We start from the raw sequence: 20,224 nt of genomic DNA on the forward strand, positions 1-20,224 counted from the left end.
AGCAAAAGCCATGAGGTCAAAGGTACTGCCGGAGGAGCTCAGAGACAGGATTATTGCAAGGCACAGATCTGGGAAGGTAACAAAAGAAAAAAAAAATCTGCTGCACTGAAGTATCCCAAGAGTGCAGTGGCCTCCATAATTCTCAAATGGAACAAGTTTGGCACAACCAGGACTCTTCCAAGAGCTGGTCACTCGGCCAGCAGTCGGGGAGAGGGCCTTAATTAGAGACGTGACCAAGATCCTGATGAGCTCCAGAGTTCCTGTGTGGAGATGAGACAAAGTTCCAGAAGGACAACCATCACTGCAGCCATCCATCTATCTGGGTTTTATGGCAGAGTGGATAGATGGAAGGCTTTCCTCAGTGCAAAACACATTAAAGCCTGATTGGAGTTTGCAAAAAAGCTTTTAGAGCTTGCAAAAAAAGCTTTTGCAAACTCCAATCAGGCTTTAATGTGTTTTGCACTGAGGAGAGGCTTCTATCTATCCACTGTGCCATAAAGCCCAGATTGGTGGAGGGTTGCAGTGATTTTAATGAATAAACCCTCACCGGAGAAGGCAAGGCACCACTGATGATTCCTCAGGTTCATATTAGTTTGGCAAAACAGTACCAGGCAAAATCAAGATCAGTGGAGCCTGTTGCATATTTTAGAAGGCTAGTGACTGGATTTCCCTAGTGACAGTGGAGGATTATTTGTCAATCATTTTTTAACCTTCTGCTTTGCCTGACATGGGCAAGCCACAAGTTTTGTTTTATTGTGTAACTGCAGTATGGGGAGCAGAGGTAGCTCTTTCCATAATGTGCAAGTATGCTTCTGAATTTGGCCTGAGCATCTAGATCAGCCTTTCTCAACCTTTTCAACACAGAGGAACCCTCAAAATAACTTTCCATTCTCAGGGAACCCCTACTAAATTATTACTATATCTTCAACTCATGATACATTAGTGTGATGGTCAGTGGGAAGCAGGGGCGGACTGACAACTCATGGGGCCCCCGGCCAATAGGGGATCATGGGGCCCCTGTGTCCTTGCCCAAACTCAAGCCTATGAAAAAGGTACCAGGGGCATCTCATGGGGCCCCTTACTGACCCCGGGCCCTCGAGCAGTGCCCGAGTTTCCAAATGGTCAGTCCGCCCCTGGTGGGAAGAATGCTCCTTACACATGTGGCCATGGAAAAATTCCCTCTTACAGATAGCTAAAAAAATCTATGGTGTCAGTGAGAACTGATCTGAGAGGCAGAAATTGCTCATTGCTTAAGAAACCCCTAACTACCTCTGGAGGAACCCTGGTTGAGAAACCCTGATCTAGACAATGATGAACTCCAATCATGGGGGGGTTAAAGATTTAAAAAATAAAAATATAAAATAAAATTGACCCCTTTCCCTTTTACCACATTTGGTAATATGGTTTTGTATGATTTGTGAATAATTACTTTCCTTTCAAGTGTCTGTCTTTGTAAGGGAGGAGAGGTGTGACCCCTTTTTTGTTTAGAAATTCCTGACAATTTACTGTGTTTTTCTTAGATGTTATGGTCACAATGGGATTTTCACGAGAAGAAATCACAGATTCTGTAGTTAGCCAGAAGTACGATGAAGTTATGGCCACTTACTTGCTTCTGGGTAGAAAGCCACCAGAGGTAAGTGCTCACAGTCATGTTCTAGGGCATTTTGGGGGGAATTTACAAAGATTGATGCATGCAGAATAACTACTCTGTAATGCTTTGTTGTTTTAAGCTTAAAAACTTTTAAAGTGTACCTAAAGCCATTGTTTTATTTTGGATAGACTGGGGAGAGTTAGAACCTCTGTCTGTGTTAGGTTGCTGTCCCAGTTGGGGAGACTCTCCCCTTTTTGTCCTGGTGACCACTTAAAAAAATCCAAATTTTCTCTAAAATCATATATTCTGATATATCCTAATAAGAAAGACATATCCGTAAAAGAAATTCAGAAATATGTTTTTACAAGGAAAAAAAAAAAAGAGCAAAACAATCCTGAAGTGTAAGTAACAGTGACACCTACAGGTGAAAAAAAAATCTGCATGCATCTGCATAAAACACAAGGTAACACGATAAGGCTCATTTAACAAAAAAAAAAAAAAAAATGGGAGCACCCTGTTATGTGACCTGTCAAAGTCACATGACCAGGTTTCCCCCAACCACCAAGCTCCTTCTTCTGCGTTTTACCAGGAGAAGCCCTGTGGCTCTGCTGGCTCCCCTGGTAAAAATCCCAAGGGCTGTCAGTGTTTTTGCAGAAGCCTCTTCTAAAGTGTCACCTGTGGGGCAGCCATTGCTATAGGCATTAATGCCCATGTGCAGGGTTAGAGATGAATATGGTCCTGTATGGTATGGTTGACAATGTACTAAAGGGGTCCATTTACAATGGAGCACAGATATCACTATCTATTCTCAGGTTATAAACAGCAGGACAATGCAGTGCGCATTTCATAGACCATTCATTTATTGCTGGCTGTGGTGATGCCAGCAATACATTGTCAACCATACTTTGCCTGACATGGGCAAGCCACAAGTTTTGTTTTATTGTATAACTGCAGTATGGGAAGCAGAGGTAGCTCTTTCCATAATGTGCAAGTATGCTTCTGAATGCTAGTACATTGTCAGCCATACCATACAGGACCATATTCATCAGCCCTGGTAAAACACCACAGCCAGCAATAAATGAAACATTTAACATAACGCTGGTAATGTTAGCTGTGTAAAGTCACATTAAAAACGCAAGTTTTTTTTTTTTGTAGCGTTTTTGCATTAGTGTTTAGGTGCATTTTGCCACGTTTTCCCGCGTTTTTCCATATTTGCGGTTTTTAGCGTTTTTTTTTTCTTTTAACCCAAAAAAACCCCTCTTTTTTTTTTTATTGGTCAAAAAAGTCCAAAAACACCGGTTTGCAGCGTTTTACTGTGTTTTTCAGAGTTAGAGCGTTTTTACAGCAAAAAAACTAGAAACCCACTAGTCCTGTTTTTTGTTTTTTTTGTCCAGCCAAAAAACATCCCAGCCAAAAATCATTGATTACAGTCTGTGTGTGCATGGACACATAGGATAACATGCAGGGGAGTTTACTAGCTGTAGAAAAAAACGCCAAAAGCCAAAAACAGCCGCTGTAAAAGCGTCAAGTGTGCATGAGGGGTTAGAAGGAACAAAGGTGTAGAGCCTTTCACGTCTTTTTATTCCTGCTTGTGTTCATACTTTTTTTTAAAAAATTACTTCCTGTTGGGACAGTAAATGATGAGTTTTCTCTCCAACAGGGTCACAGGAAAACAAAAACACAATTTAAATAGGGTGGGAAGGGTTAGACTTTCTGACAGTGTTTTTTTTTATTTTTGTTCTGTCCTTGTAAGAATTGATCGACTTCCATTTCTTGTGTAGGTGTCACAGGGACAGGAAGTGAGGGAAGATATCCCCATTGGGGTCACAGACATGTATCACCCAGTTAATATTTTAAAGCTTGATTGAACTTTTAGATAAAAAATTATTAAATACATTCCAGGTGCATCAAAATAACAGTTGAACAAAGTCTTACAATTGAATTTCTTTGGAAAGCAGCCACATCCTGAGTAGAAATGCCTTTCTGAAGCCAGCATGCTGCAGATAAGTGAAAGTGAAACTATACGTGGGCGTTTACACTCTCCAAATACCATGAACCAAATAAAACCACATAAAAAGAAAACATATGACATCTTTCCTCCAAGCTTAGTTACTGCCTGTGCAGAACCATAATACCATTCACATATTGCCAAAAGTGAAATACAAATATAGTGAAACCTTGTGTACACCTGCATCATATAGCTGCATTGCAATATATTTGTAGCTGCCCCTTTAAGAGCAGGTGCTTTGTAATTTTTTATTTTTGCAGCTGCCCCTTTAAGAGCACCTAGTGGTGCTCCTAGTTGTGAAAGTGAAACTACAAGTGGGTGCTTACACTCCCCCTAGACACCCCGCACTCATTCTCCAAATGCCATGAACCAAAACAACATAAACAATAAACAGTGCTACATGCAGTCCAACACCAATGGTCCAACACCAATGCCCTGGTTATTGATTGGTCTGCAAGAAAATGGATTCTATACGGTTTCCGGTTCTTATAAAAACTGCATGTCGCCTTGTGGACTAGTGCCGACATTTACACATCCAATATTATACATAAATATATAAGAAAAAAATGGTGAAACATAAATATTTATTCAGTATAACTTATTAACCTGTGTGCAGGCAGAGAGTGTATATAGTTACTTCATGCACTGAGCAACCATACCTCATTAATCCATTTACCAATTTAATATAGAGATGACCACCTATATCCACTAATCATTTTGTAATCAATATCTAAAATCCCTCCTCCCACACTATATTCCTCTATTCTCACTAAAATTTTAAATATAAGACCTAAAAATAGAATAGAATGAAAACCTTCCTAACCCCCTTCCCCAGGAGCCCCCTATTAAATCCCTTATTAAAATCTATTGGGTGAATACATATTTCCCTTTACTGGATTAATAGGTTTTTGGCTTCTAGGACTCCCCATTAACATTTTTATTCTTCACTTCAATGCCCTACAGGAAGCTTTTCCCCTTATTTCTGCATATGGATGCTGCAGAGAAGGACTTGTGCTCTTTGTGCAGAAGCAGTGGTCTCTCTGCAGATCTCCCCAGTCAGCGGGAATCATGTGCTTTGCTGATTCCAAAGCTTTGGGTCTTACTCAGCAGGGAACATGTCCGATATCTGCAGGATATCTGCTTTCCACACAGGGAGCAAGAGTTCTTCTCTGCAGCATGCTGGCTGCAGAAAGGAATTTTTGCTCAGGATGTGGCTCTTTTTTAAAGAAAGCAAACTGTAACTTTGCACATCTTTGCTTTGGTGCACTTGGAACGTATGTGGCTGATTCCAGCTGAAGGTTCAGTTGGACTTTAAGGGCTGGTTCACACTATGCTCTGATATGGATCGCACAGGATCGTGCTGTGCGGGTCTATGCGATGCGATTTCAAGCCCATTAATTTGAATGGGCTGAAATCGCACTGCACTAAAAGTAGTGCATGCACTAGTTTTTTAAAACGCACGGCAACCAAATTGCATGGTACTTTGTACCATGCAGTTTGGTGCAATGTGTTTGCAACCTGCGTTCGGGGTGTCGTTAACTTTAACTGACCCCCGCAGCAGATTGCAAGGGCATTGCGGTTAGAATGCAGTGCGGGAAGCCATACGGGAATGTAGCTCCCCCGCACCGCATTCTAGTGCGAACAAGCCCTTAAATCTTTTCAACTTTACTCCAAAAGTAAATTTTAATGCCCAACTCCAGAACTTACAAAAATACAACTCTTGCAGTTGCCCAGACTCCCCCCTCCCTCAGTGCAAGGGTTATAAATGCTCATTATGTCTGGGGGATGAGGAATAAGGTGTTATACTCCCCTTACTACAGAGTCTAGTGCTCTCTAGCCCTGGCTTATAGGTGGTCCCTCATGTACAGTGCAGGGCTATTTGCATGATTCAGTCATGTGGCCACCCCCCATCCCCCCAGAGGCTTCCGGGGACCAGTTGTACAGATGGTGGGAGCCTGCCTGGAGCTATGAATAGAAGTAAGTATTACGCCTTGTTTTTCATCCTCATAAGTCAACAAGTATTTTATTTTTTTTGCTATCCCCAGAGTTGTAAACTGTTTTATTCTGTGCAGTTTACTCAAGAAGAAACAACTTATCTGTGAATTTTGTTATTTTTTTTTTGAGTTTTGGGATTTACAATATCAGAAATCCGGTTTTATTTCTTTCACAGTTTGAAGGCAGCGAGTCCCTGTCTAGCAGTAACCTGTGTCAAAGATCTCGGCCTAGCAGTGATCTGAACAACAGTTCGGTGCCATCTCCAGCCCACATGAAGGTTCAGAGGAGTATATCGGCCAATCAGAAACAGAGGCGGTTCAGTGACCATGGTATGTGACAATATTGCCTGAAGTCTTTATCAAACACCTATTGTCAGGAACTGACTGTGACGGAGCGTAGGCAGGACAGAACACACAAAGAAGATGGCAAACACACACAAAGCTTTATTAAACTATGGAAGGCACTCACTCAGGGGAGGAAGGTAATGTCCAGGTACCAAAAAGGGGAAGAGAGGGAAGGAGCCCAAAATAATTGTAATCCAGCCCACGATAGGGTGCTTCGGGGACAGATGGCCCCAGCACTCAGGGGGGGCAGTCCAGGTAGCTATAATCCGGGCACGCAATGGGGCAGTTCAGGTAAGGGTAATCCGAGCACACAATAAGGACAGTTCAGGCAAGGGTAATCTGGGCACCCAATAGGGGCAGTTCAGGCAAGGGTAATCTGGGCACACAATAGGGGCAGTTCAGGCAAGGGTAATCTGGGCACACAATAAGGGCAGTTCATGGCACTCCACAACATGCGGCTTCTAGGGACACTCATGGTAAGCAGCTTGCAGACACTTAGCAGTAGGCGGCTTCTAGGGACACTCGATCAGTAGACAGGGATCCTCACGGGGCTTAGCTTTCCAGGGACAACAGCAGGCTGACGGGGACTCAGCAGGGTCTTGGCTATGGGGTCTGGCCTCAGCACAGCCCCCACACAGCTCTCTAGGGACAACAGCAGGCTCACGGGGACTCAGCAGGATCTTGGCTGTGGGGTCTGACCTCAGCACAGCCCCCACACAGCTCTCTAGGGACAACAGCAGGCTCACGGGGACTCAGTGGGATCTTGGCTGTGGGGTCTGACCTCAGCACAGCCCCCACACAGCTCTCTAGGGACAACAGCAGGCTCACGGGGACTCAGTGGGATCTTGGCTGTGGGGTCTGACCTCAGCACAGCCCCCACACAGCTCTCTAGGGACATCAGCAGGCTCACGGGGACTCAGCGGGATCTTGGCTGTGGGGTCTGACCTCAGCACAGCCCTCACACAGCTCTCTAGGGACAACAGCAGGCTCACGGGGACTCAGCGGGATCTTAGCTGTGGGGTCTGACCTCAGCACAGCCCCCACACCGCTCTCTAGGGACAACAGCAGGCTCACGGGGACTCGGTGGGATCTTGGCTGTGGGGTCTGACCTCAACACAGCCCCCACACAGCTCTTCTAGGGACAACATCAGGCTCACGGGGACTCAGCGGGGTCTTGGCTGAGGGGTCAGACCTCACACAGCTCTTCTAGGGACAACAGCAGGCTCATGGGGACTCAGCGGACACTCAGTGTCTAGGGAGGGTAATGGAGGGGCTCGCAGACAGTCCAGGCAGAGAAAGGTAAGGATCGGGGGGAAGTCCACGGACAGTCCAGGCAGGGGAAACGGGGGTATGGACACTCACAGTTCTGGCAGGGGTTCTTGCTCCCAGCGGCTGGCAACAGGCAACGACAACCCTCAGTACATGGCAGGTAATCCACACAGCAGGTAGTTCTGGCACGCAGCGGGCATCCTGGCACACAGCGCCAGCAGGCAATCCCGACCCAGAGGGTTATGCAGAGTGGCAGCGGGTACTCCCGGCCCAGAGCATCAGGCAGAGTGCCAGCGGGTAATATTCCTAACCCAGCGTATTATGCAGAGCAGGAGCGGGTACTCCCGACCCAGAATACTATGCAGAGTGATAGTCTTACTGGACTGATGGTCCAGTATGTACTAAGAGATGTATTTATTAAAACAGTGGTACACTCACATGTAAAAAAATTAATAAAAAGCCATGTAAATAAATAAAAATCACCAGCTCCAAGCTGCACTTTGCGTCTGTCAAAAGTCATGCCACTTATGCATTGTGTCACGCCCACGTGACTTCATCAGAGGGATCCCTCTGATGAAGTCACGTGGGTGTGACGCCCCATGTAAGATGTGTGGCTTTGGGCAATTAAAGCTGCAAGAAAGTGCAGCTTGGAGCTGGTGATTTTTATCTATTTACATAGTGTTTTATTAATTTTTTTACGTGTGTGTGTGTACCACTGTTTTAATAAATACATCTGTAAGTGCATATTGCACCATCGGAGTGTCCTTTGTTCCCTCTATTAAGGATAGAAATCTGTGACCTCAAACTTCCTTAAAGGGACCGGTCCCTAGTTCTGGCTCAATACTTTATTGAAAGCTTAAAGGTGTCTGACCACTTTCATATGGTTGATGATCAGGAAAGTGAAGAGCCTGTTGCCTATTTGGTATTACAAAGCACATTTCTATTGCTCTGAGGTGAGCGTTCTGTGAGCACGGAGGTGACACTGCCTGTATGATCTATAGCAGCGTTTTTCAACCACTGTGCCGCGGCACACTAGTGTGCCGTGAGATATTGTCTGGTGTGCCGTGGGAAAAATTGCAATTTCATCCGTAACATGTGGCCTCAGCTCACAAATAGACCAATCATTAGAACAGCAATGGGCAAACTATGGCCCGCGGGCCGTATACGGCCCGGCGGACCTTTTAATCCGGCCCGCGGAGCGTGATACTGTCAGGATGATCTGGCCCCCTCGACGTATCTGCGCATATGCCGGAGATCGCCGATCGGCTGCTAATGCCTGAAACTGGCACATGGGCAGATACGTCGAGGGGGACAGATCCTCATAGGAGACAGATTTTCATGCTACACCGGAACGGCGAGAGGAACGCGCGGAGCAAAGGTAAGTGAATTGACACAGGGGGGGCTTGGGGACTTAATATGGGGGATGAATTAATATGAGGGATGAATTACTATGGGGGATGAATTACTATGGGGGATGAATTACTATGGGGGGATGAATTACTATGGGGGATGAATTACTATATGGGGGATGAATTACTATGGGGGATGAATTACTATATGGGGGATGAATTACTATGGGGGATGAATTACTATATGGGGGATGAATTACTATATGGGGGACGAATTACTATATGGGGGACGAATTACTATAGGGGGGATGAATTACTATATGGGGGGTGAATTACTATGGGGGATGAATTACTATGGGGGATGAATTACTATATGGGGGATGAATTACTATGGGGGATGAATTACTATATGGGGGATGAATTACTATGGGGGATGAATTACTATGGGGGATGAATTACTATATGGGGGATGAATTACTATGGGGGATGAATTACTATATGGGGGATTAATTACTATGGGGGATGAATAACTATATGGGGGATTAATTACTATGGGGGATGAATTACTATGGGGGATGAATTACTATATGGGGGATGAATTACTGTGGGGGATGAATTACTATGGGGGATGAATTACTATATGGGGGATGAATTACTATGGGGGATGAATTACTATATGGGGGATTAATTACTATGCTTACTATGGGGGAATATTACTATACTTACTATGGATGACACATACACATCATTCATCTGCTCTTGGTCCGGCCCCCGGGTCCAATATATGAACCCATTGCGGCCCTCAAGTCAAAAAGTTTTTCAATAAATTTATTTAACATTTTCTAATGGTGGTGTGCCTCGTGATTTTTTTCATGAAAAAAGTGTGCCTTTGCACAAAAAAGGTTGAAAAACACTGATCTATAGCACTTCATCTGATGGTGTTGGGATATCAGCACATGAAGAAGCATATTAATCTGTGAAAAGTTATACCACTGAATCATTATTGATGATTTTTACATTTATGGACTCATTTTCATGGACACTTTATTTCAGGTATGTTTTAATTCAGTTAAATTTTTGTTTTGATTTAATTTGCAGCGCAGCATTGTTTTATGTATGATTTATGGTTTGATTGCAGGAACACAATTTTAATGCTAGCAGCAGCCTTCATTGTTATATATTTTTCACATAATTTTGTTTGTTCACTTTATTTAGGTAGCGCAGGTTTTTTTTGCATTTGTTTAACAATGTATACTCTCAACCTCCAACATAAATGGACAATGATAAATCTCAGTCACCCTAACTCAGTGGTGTCATAACAAACTCCATTATTCGAAGTGTAATATATCACATCTCAGTACATTCACCTTATACTGAGTGCCATCTGATACCAAAGCAAATGACAATAAGCAGTAATGCATATTAACATATATTGGAACAAGTGCCCAGGCTTCAACACACAGAGGCCTGTGTAATACAGCAGAAATCAGATCAGAAAGCAGTCCCGCCTTATGTGTTACATCATACCGACTTCATCAAAGAAAACCCGATGCCTCAGATGAAGTCGGTATGACTTAACACATAAGGCGGGACTGGAACGTCAGTGTGCAGGTGACTCTCAGTTTTGGCTGAATTGAGCCAGCGGTTGGGGGTGGTGTGATCCATGTTACAGCTTGTCACACAATTCATGGGTTTGTTTTGTTTTTTATTCTTGGCAACTTTATTTGAAGTGCACAAAGTGACACTTTGTCCATGTCACTGTGCTGCGCTGGTGCCTTCCTGTGCGCTGTGATAAAAATGCATCATATCTGCATTTTTCCTCAGCTTACTGCAACAAACCTTCCGGCTGTGTTCCAGTTTGAATGGGGCACAAAGAAAACTATAGTTTTTTGTTCCCTACAACTGACTGGCATTCTTCTAATGCAGAAAACCAATAGCCACCATGCTGTTTGAACAAGCACTGAAATAAACACATTAAACCAATGTTTTAGTTCATTTCTGACTTTATTTGGAGCAGTTAATTAGCATCAACCACAAGTGTTTTTTTTGTTTTTTTTGCTAGAGGTTGTAAAGGTTTGAACCTTTGTCAACAAATAGTATTTTTGAATAGGGTGAAAATGGTTTAGAGCCACTCAGGTTCTTCCATATGGCATTTAAATAACAAAGGGTTAGCATGAATGGGGCAGGACCTACATAGTTAGTCTGGCTGAAAAAAGACAAAAGGCCATCCGGTTGAAAAAAAAAAGTTATAATCCTATACTCACAGTTGATCCAAAGGAAGGCAAAAAAACCCAGCAAAGTATGATCCAATTTGCTCCTGCAGGGAACAAAAATTCCTTCCTGATCCCCCAAGAGGCAATTGGATATTCCCTGGATCAACTTTACCTATAAATGTTAGTATCCAGTTATATTCTGTATATCTAGGAAAGAATCCAGGCCTTTTTTAAAGCAATCCACTGAGCTGGCCAGTACCAGCTCTTGAGGGAATCTATTCCACATTTTCACAGCTCTTACTGTGAAGAAACCTTTCCATATTTGGAGATTAAATCTCTTTTCCTCCAGACTTAAAGTGTGCACCCTTGTCCTCTGTGATGACTTCAGGGTGAATAAATCTACACCAAGTTCACTATATGAACCCTTACTTTGCTGTTCCAACTTTATTTGGTTATGTAAAATTATCAATTTTGGCAAAAACTAGCATATTACACTTTATTATTTGCTTATTCCCTAGAAAGGATTATATAGGAATGAAATTGTGTATGTTTGGCTTTACTTTTGGTGATGACAGAAGTGGTAGATTTTGTTGCAGAATTGGACTGCGCAATTCAACAAATTCGTATAAAATCATATACTGTATATCATGCTGGTACTGCATTCTCCTGCATGAGGTCTGTTTATAAAGGTGTCAATTATTAAAGACGGTGGTCTAAAAACCACATTATTCTGAAAATTCTTGATTCATATTTTTAAAATGACTAGTGCCCTCATAGTCTATTGATACTTTCTGAAGCTCAGCAACTTTCTGCCTATGCAGAGGTATGGGTAGAGAGCCATATGAAGTGTCTGCAGGAACCCACAGACATTGGACTGTCATCAGATTGGCTGACAACAGTCATATTGGACAACTGAGGATACATTTAAACCCTTCAAAAACCAAGCTTCTACCCACTATATTTGAAAATATTTTTTCCTCCTATCTGTTGGGAACATTTTAAGCAGTCAGGGTGAGATCTTCTTATTTTTGTGTTTCTGTACAGCTGGACCGTCAATCCCGCCCTCTGTCTCGTACACGAAACGTGGGCAGGCGAACAGTGTTGAAAGTGAACAGAAGGAAGACTGGGATAAAAATGGCTCCCGCAAACTCAGCAATGCCACTGTGGGCTCTAAAGGAGAGGTGACGGCGAGCCCCTTGGCGGGGCCAGAGAGGAAGAAATCTACCACTGGTCCAAGTGTAAGTATAAGGCCTCGTTCATTGTTGACAGGTCAATAGCCTCTCTGAAAAGTGATCTGCAGTGGATTGCTGCTCAGAGGCACTTGAGTAGAGGTTTGCCAGTACCCCCGTCCCCAGTCACAAGGGGTACTTTGCTCTGCAATACCATGCCACAACAGTGTGCATAATGGATAGCATGTAGTTACAGTTCAGTCACATTTACCACAGTTGGCACGCTTGGGAAAGTGGTACTACCTGTCACATGTGACATGCATTGTTGCGGCCATGGAAATATTTATGGACCTGAGTGGCCACCATGTTATTTTGTAGTTGGGCAGTTGAGGGAGGAGGAGTTGCGGTAAAACTGAGCAGCAACCTGTTTTTACCACCCCTTTCTCAACTGTGTGAATCCAGCCTCAAGGAGGATTCCAGTATTATCCCTTTCCCAAGCACTTTTTATCCCCATTTGTGAAGCTTTCTCATATTTTCACGTCCACCTTTGCTTCTACAGTTTATGTTTTTTTGTTTTTTTTTGTCCCCTGATGTAGCATATGACTTGTTAAAAAAAAAAATGCTCCAGGGTCTTTCTGCCCAATCAAGGTAATCTAATAATCTGATTCGTTGCTCTGGTGCAAAAATTCCACTTTTGCTCCAGATTTATTTTCACCAGTGATATGGCCTTGTAAGATTTGGTGTCTGGATGTGAGACTTGCGATGATGTCGCTGCATTTCATTGTACGTTGTTTGTCCTCTTACAGAATAGCCTGTTTCCTGGCAGTGGGATGACGAGAAGAAACACTTATGTATGTGAACGCACTACTGATAGACTCAATGCTGTACAGAATGGGAAGGACAGCAGGTACAGGACTATGAGAAACAAAAGCAGTGTTTTTGGTTGAAATATGTATTTATGACCAAACTCTCACACAACCTTTCTCAAGATTTTAACCTAGAAGAACCCTTAAAATAACTTTCAGGTCTCACGTTCACACTTGGGCATTTGTGATTTCATGCAGAATCACTGCGATTCTGCCTGTGATCCCAAAATGCTCTGCAAAAATGACAGATCGCACTACGCCTGTTGCGATGCCATTCATCTTCAATAGAACCTAAACGTGGTTCTGCCGCAATTGTCACACAATAAATCACAGTGCATTCATGGCAAACCATATCCTACAAAGCTTGTTGTTGAAGAGGATGTAGGAACTTCTTTTGGGTGACGTGGTTTGCCGCGATTGCAGCACGATTTATAATGTGACAATCACTGCAGGACTGCACTGCATTTTGGTGCCATTGAAAAAGAATGGCACCCCAACAGGTGTTGTGTGATTTGTCATTTTTGCAGAGTGTTTTGTGATTGCGGTCACAAACGCTTAATTGTGGATGGGGCCTCAGGGAACCTCCAGTAATAATTATGTCTGCACTTCATGGTGGTCAGTGGGGGAAGGGCCCTATTACATTGGTAGCCAATGGCAAGAATGTTCGTATATTGTAAGTCAGTGGGAAGCATGCCCCTTACAGTGTTGCTCAGGGGGTAAGAATGTCCCCACAACAGAGATAAGATAGGTGAGGGGGAATCTCCTCAATGGGGTCGCAGAGGAAATAATATTTCAGAGGTTCCCTGCTCCAAAGTGGAGAGCCGCAAATTATGTGAACTGACCCTAAGAATTGTCTGTGGTTGCACAATGCCTCCAGTCAAATTTCAAGCTTGTGTACATGAGCGCTGCTGTCAAACGCTGGCTTTTACATTCAAACACAGCAGTGTACTAGTTCAGTTCCATTTCACAACAAAAGGCTGCATTTGACCTGCTTTGTCTTTAATACAAATGCATTCTATACAACCTGCTGTATCCAGAGAAACACAATGCAAAGCAAATGAAACACATCCTCATAACAGTCATCTACACCACAGCATTGCAGTAATTGGGAGACTGCTGACCTGCTTTTGACCTGCATTTCAAATGCAGGAAAACACCCATGTGAACAAATCACAATTGTCAAAGCCACAGAATCTCATGAATGGTTGTGTACAACACAGACAGTTCTCATCTAACACACAGAAGTAAATCCTGCAGGATGTAGCTGTTGCCATGGATGATGATAATTTGTTCAGTCTGTAATGAGGCTGTGATCAGTTCCGTGCTTTTAACATAAACCATCAAATTCTCCTGCGACAGCTACTTTGAACACCCCAAACGGAGCCGAGCTGTCATTTAACATTCTGAAACAAGTCTGAAAATAGCGGCAATTATACGCTTACTCATAGATAATGACTGGTCCTCTATCAGAGGTAATCACACGCTTCTTTAATTAAGACAGATGTCAGTTTTATTCATTGGGACAAAAGGAATCATTAGTGCTTTGCTGCAAGATGTTGACAGAAAGAACTGATCACAGTTATTACTAATATCCATTTTGAGTGTCTGTAGATTCCTGCACATAAAGACTTGACTTCTCTATTTGTGGTTTCTTGCTTTGCAATTGAAGGAAAGCTGCTCTTTTAACTCCCCAACCTAAACTCTTTAGGGCTCGTTCTCACCATGGCGTAGAGACGTCAGTTTTTCTGCACACGTTCTGCAAGGGCACATCTAAACCAATTGTTCGACATGTGCCCTGTTCACAACACTAGTATCACATGGAGATTTTTTATTCTACGCCGCAATCTGCATCGTTTATAAAACTGATTAAAGCATGGATGAAAAGTGATGTAAACTGATGTCTCTGCAAGTGAAATCTGCACATCAGTTTCCATCAGTTTTTCTGCATATATGGTGTGAACAAGGCTTGGGGTGTTTGTAAATATTTTTCTTGCTTTTATCATATGATGTCTCAATGTTCCATGTAAATGTTCCAAATTTGGCTAAACATTTTTTTTTTGTTTTGTTTTGTTTTTTAACACTGAGAGCAATTACGCTGTTTATTGCAGAAGAGACTTGTAATATATCTTCTGCAATAAAATAAACCAGCCTGTCTGCTTATAGTCGTCCTTAAAATGTACACTGAGCTGTGCATGCTCAGTATACATTCTGGCACTGTGTCCTCTGTGCTGGGAGGACTCAACTTCTGCGCATGCACAGAAGTTACATCAACCTGCGCCAGCTAATTAAGATGGCCAAAGACCGGCACTCACAGGAAGCTGGTGAGAAGGCAATAGTGAGGGGCCTCATGGGCTTCAGACTGTTGGAGCTAAGGTGGGTATTTTGGAGTTTAGTTTGGCTTTAATTCTCATGCTGGAAATTTTTTTCAAACTGCGCACAGGCTCAGCGGCAGTTGGCAGAAGCCAACCATGCACTGTCGCAAAAATTCATATGTGATGATGTCAGGTAAAATCATTTCATGATGCTTGTAGGTAGAGAAAATGATATGCGCTGTCAAATATAGAGTGTTATATGCTCCTTCATACCCAAAAGTACCAGTTGTTTCCTTCAGCCTCCAGTGCTGAATGGAGCTTTGGGGGGGCTGTAAAAGGAAGGTAAGCATGTGGGTAGCAGTTGAACCCTGTGGGTGTCCAATTGGTATTGCAATGATTTTTTCACAGTATATTTGGTTTGTAGTAGAAATCCGTGGTTCTAAGATTGAAGTGCCACACCACAAATGAATTGTCCAGATACAAATTTCAGTGTATGGTCAGATAGAAGGCCCATTTAGGAAGTCCATGCATTTTGGAAGTCAAACTCGCCCACTTCATCAGGGCCTAAAGACAGGAAACATTGTATATACATTGAGGATACAGCATTGATATTTTGACCAGTATGGTATTCAGCATAGGACATAGCAGCAGCTGGTTTATCAGTCTGATAAATGTCATCAATCTTTGATTCATAGTTTGTTTTTGCTGTCATTGACTATATTAGGGTTTTTCTGTCCCCATGATGTGAGAGGGAGTCTCTCTAATGGGGGACACAAATGCAATGGAAGTACTGGCATTTTTTAATTCCTTTTTCATCTCCCTTTTTGAAGATTTCCACTCCCTTAATGTCCACACTATCACAGGGACAGGAAGTGAAGGGAAAACTCCCCAAAGTGGTCACAGGCAACAGTAAAAACAGCTGGTCCAACCTGTGCCCATATCCAAAGCTTTAAATAGTTATACTTTTTCTCCCAACCATTGGAGATTGGAATGACAACGCACACGCAAAAAGCTGACAAACTCTCTCCACCCTCCACTTTTTGTGAATTTGGTCTTGTATGATTTGAGAGGCGAAAGTGTTGGACAAATAATAGCTATATTATATTATGGTGAATAATTGTAGGCACTATGTTTTACAGCTTAACGGAAATGTCTGCGGGCAGCACGACTTCCGCCGGCTCTGCTGTACCCTCCACACGACCACGCCATCAGAAGTCAATGTCAGCCTCAGGACATCCGATTAAAGTCACTTTGCCTACTATCAAAGATGGTACTGAAGGGTTCCGGCCAAGGTACAGACAAAGGCTTTACTGCTTTGAAACCTTTTCACTGTGTCAGGTATAAAAATGGATCTGTGTTAAATAAATAATTTGCTGTTCACGGGGTTCTGACAGGCTGAATGCAGAAAATGAACAGGGCTTATTTTGTTTTGTTTTTTTCTACCCAACATATATTGAGGTTTGCTAGCATGACTCTCCTAGATTGTAAGCTCGAAAGAGCAGGGCCCTCGATCCCCTCATGTTTTGCATTGTATTGTTATTGTTCTGTCACATGTTCTGTCCCCCTTTGTAATGTACAGCGCTGAGTGAACCATTGGCGCTTTATAAATTCTGTATAATAATAATAATGACTGATAGAAACCCCTGCAGCTTTCTTCTCCTGCCCCCTTAATTGTTTTATAGTGTGTCAATAATAACACCGAGGACAACTAGATGGAAGCCCAGCAAATTACAGGTGTAGAAAACCATATAAAAATACATTAAGCAAAACACATCTCTGACCAGCATTATCAACCTTTAGGAAACTTCCAAGAGATATATATATTTTTTTTCCTATTTGACCCTTTAATGCCAAAAAGAAAATGTAGAGGGATATGTCTCCATTCAACTTATAATTGCTGTATGTATTAGGTTACCTTATATTGCCCATGTACAGAAGAGGAATTAAAGGCACTGTACACTTTCAAATGTTTTACCTAGGTATAATTGTAGTTATATTCCCTGTGTTTTTTGTTTGGCTTACCTTGCCACCATGTGCAGCTGAGCACAACTTCCAGCCACTAAGTGACCTATTTTATTCTTTATACTCCTGACGAAGCTCTGTTTTTTGGTGTGAAACATGTAGAGTTTCCTTTTTATTTTTTTTTTCTTTGGGAGCACTTTTTTAATACACATGGTATTCACTCCTCTCCTCCCCCCCGCCCCCTCCCTTTTTTTGGAGAGGTCTGTACTGCGTTTTACAGTGCATCATTTGCATTCCTCAAGACAGTGAGGTATTTTTGTCTGGATATGGTGATGTATGGGGCTTATCCATGAGAGGCTGACATTTAAGCCCGTGGATCAGTGTATCCGTATTACATATATGTAGCAAGATATATTATGCTATCTAATTAGTTTTGTCCATGGGGTAACTCCATTTCCTTAACAGAGATTATATATTCAAGCTGATAGGCTTATGATCAAACTACATTGCCTCTTTGTATGCCGTCACTTAATCTATAAAACCGTAAGGCATTTGATTTGGTCTGGTGTTATTAAACATTTGGATGTATGGTAAATAATTGCAATGGTATCCAGTCATATTGTGCGTAGTACATTCCACCCCAATAGGCATTAATTACAGCTGAGCATACATTTTCTATATATTTAATAATGGGAAACGCACCCTCGTCCAGCATAGATTTACCTTGTAATGATAGGCTTACATGTTGTGGCTGCAGTGTGTGGTGTCACAGCTGATCAGTTATCTTATGTTTATATATGCATTCACCTAGCTTGTCTCTATAAGCTAAAGGGACCAGTAACTTCATGTTCTGGGTCCAATCAAGTTCAATCAATATCTTGCCATTTGTCTGTGATGCATCACAAATGTGGGAGTGCTAATGTGATAAAAACATCTTTTCCCTTCATTCTAAATACAATGCTGTTTTCACCTGCAGAAATCTAGACTCAGAGACCCAGAGATTGTGGGATATGTAGTTTCTTAACAGGAAGTGTCAGTTCTTGGACTACAGACAAAGGTCATGCATTACCCATTAACTACATGATCAGTGCATATCTTGTGTGAGTAAAAACACATGGTGCAGGTAGGAAGGTTTGTAATGCCTTCAAAGAAGAGCTCTACTTGTGATCAGCTAAGCCACTGGAAAGGTAAGTATGAATGATCCTCATTATAGGGCTTCCCCAGAGTACGTAAGATAGGTAGGAGGAAAGGGGAAGGAACATTTTTAAGAATAGTTTGTATTAAAGTAGTTGGCTGGTTGTTTGTTTGTTTTTTGTTTTGTTTTTTTAACCCATGCTTTCTAGGCATGAAGGTAAAAAAACATTCAGTGTGCAGCTTCCCTCACAGCCCCCGCCCCCCCCCCCCCCCCCCCCCATTTTTTACTTGCCTTAGCCTGAACCCAATCCAGAAATGTGCATGAGAGCCCTCCCGGATTTCTCTCACTTCATTGGCTTAGACACAGAAGCAGAAGTCATTGGCTCTCACTGCTGTCAGTCACAGCCAGTGAGGAGGGGGGGCAGGGGCTGTGCCACGTTCTGTGTGTCCCATAGACACAGAACCAGCTCAGGAGCGAGCACACGAGTGCCCCCAGAGCAAGCAGCTTGCTCTGGGGCTCTCAGCAGGGGGAGGGGCCAGAAATGCTGGCTGAGGACCCGAGAAGTGAAGGATCGGGGCTGCTCTGTGCTAAACCATTGCACAGAGCAGGTAAGTATGATGTATTTATTATTTGAAAAAAAAAAAAACCTTTTATAACCACTTTAAGCTTTTCTTCCACTCTAAGTGCTACACATGTTAGATTATCTTTTGGAGGATCCAGACTAATGAAATAGTCTTTCTTTACACAGCACCGCGAACCAGAGAGTTCCAGCCACCTCCCCCTCCGCTCACAGTATTAGCACTACTACCCCGGACCGGACTCGCTTTCCTCGCGGAAGCAGCAGCCGGAGCACCTTCCACGGAGAGCAGCTCAGGGATCGTCGCACTGCTACTTATAATGGACCGCCGGCGTCCCCAGCCCACGAGACCACCCAATTCTCTCATACCAGGAGAGGCACCTCAACTGGTATTATCAGCAAGATTACCTCTAAGTTTGTACGAAGGTAAGTAGCTTATATGTCCTTATCTGTATGAAATGGTATAAGATGAGGGATCTTTGTTCACAGTGCGTTTTTATTCAGAGGCCTAATAAACTTAACTGTTGTCAACTGCATCATGAACACTGGTTACTTGCTTGTTTAAAGAGACTATTACTTTGCCTATTCAGGCCGATGTGACAGGTTCTGTTGAAAGCTTACCCCCCACCCAATTATGCTTGCCTTCTTCAAGCTCTACTGCCATTTTTGAGCTGGGAGACAAATCATGTGTAAGCTCTGTGTTTGATGATATTGGAGCTTACACAAGATTGATCATATGGTCCTCCTTCTTATATGATGGTGTCTGGGTCAGGCGATTGGCCGCTTAGCCTGAGCACTACATTCTGGGAGGAAGTCATTCCTATACTCTCAATATTTGCAAGGGCTCTAATTTAGCAGCATGAAAGGGCTGTGTAGGGGTCGGGGGGGGGGGGGGGTGTCACTTTGCCTCGAATGGTAGCAAAAAAAGTCTCTTTAAGTCAACTGTATGAACTTGCCTATTATTCAACACAATATTTATATTACTGAGGATTTCCCCCTATATTTCTCTTTTATTCTGTATACCACTTGAAAGGAAACCACTGACCATCACGTCAATGGTTAGAGATTCATATTGTGTTAAAGCCGTATACTATATATAAAGCAGGTTTCCTTAGCAGCCCATGGACACAGCTAAGCTGCCACAGATACCCAGTGACAGGTTCTCTTTAACAAACAAGCTTATCAAGGCTGATTTATTAAAAATTAACATAAATGTGGCTTTTACCCAACTCATTTTTATGGGTAACCCCTGTTGTTTTCATAAATCAGCTACATAGCCTTGTCATGCAGAATTAAACTGAGGTATTCCATTGTGGCTGCTATTCTAAATTGTGGCACAGCTCCATTTACCATTTTGTATATTACAAATCACTAATGCTTCAGGTAGTCATAGGTTTGCAGCCAGTTCTTTATTGTAATTGTGCACACTGGTGA

General features: G+C 42.7%; 1 protein-coding gene across 2 annotated transcripts in view; it reads left to right on the forward strand.

Moving 5' to 3' along the window:
• The window catches only part of MARK1 (microtubule affinity regulating kinase 1), a 177,449-nt gene that overhangs the window by 141,215 nt on the left and 16,010 nt on the right, over positions 1–20,224 (forward strand). For both annotated transcript variants that reach the window (XM_089685034.1, XM_089685033.1), the window contains exons 11-16: positions 1,521–1,633; positions 5,770–5,923; positions 11,814–12,007; positions 12,745–12,845; positions 16,256–16,408; positions 18,962–19,216. In XM_089685034.1, coding sequence (XP_089541160.1) covers positions 1,521–1,633; positions 5,770–5,923; positions 11,814–12,007; positions 12,745–12,845; positions 16,256–16,408; positions 18,962–19,216 — 970 coding nt within the window. The remainder of the gene's footprint in view (positions 1–1,520; positions 1,634–5,769; positions 5,924–11,813; positions 12,008–12,744; positions 12,846–16,255; positions 16,409–18,961; positions 19,217–20,224) is intronic.

The sequence above is a fragment of the Staurois parvus genome, unplaced genomic scaffold (assembly GCF_062004578.1).
Source record: "Staurois parvus isolate SC_StPar_1 unplaced genomic scaffold, SC_StPar_1.0 ptg000362l, whole genome shotgun sequence".
Classification (NCBI taxonomy): domain Eukaryota; kingdom Metazoa; phylum Chordata; class Amphibia; order Anura; family Ranidae; genus Staurois; species Staurois parvus.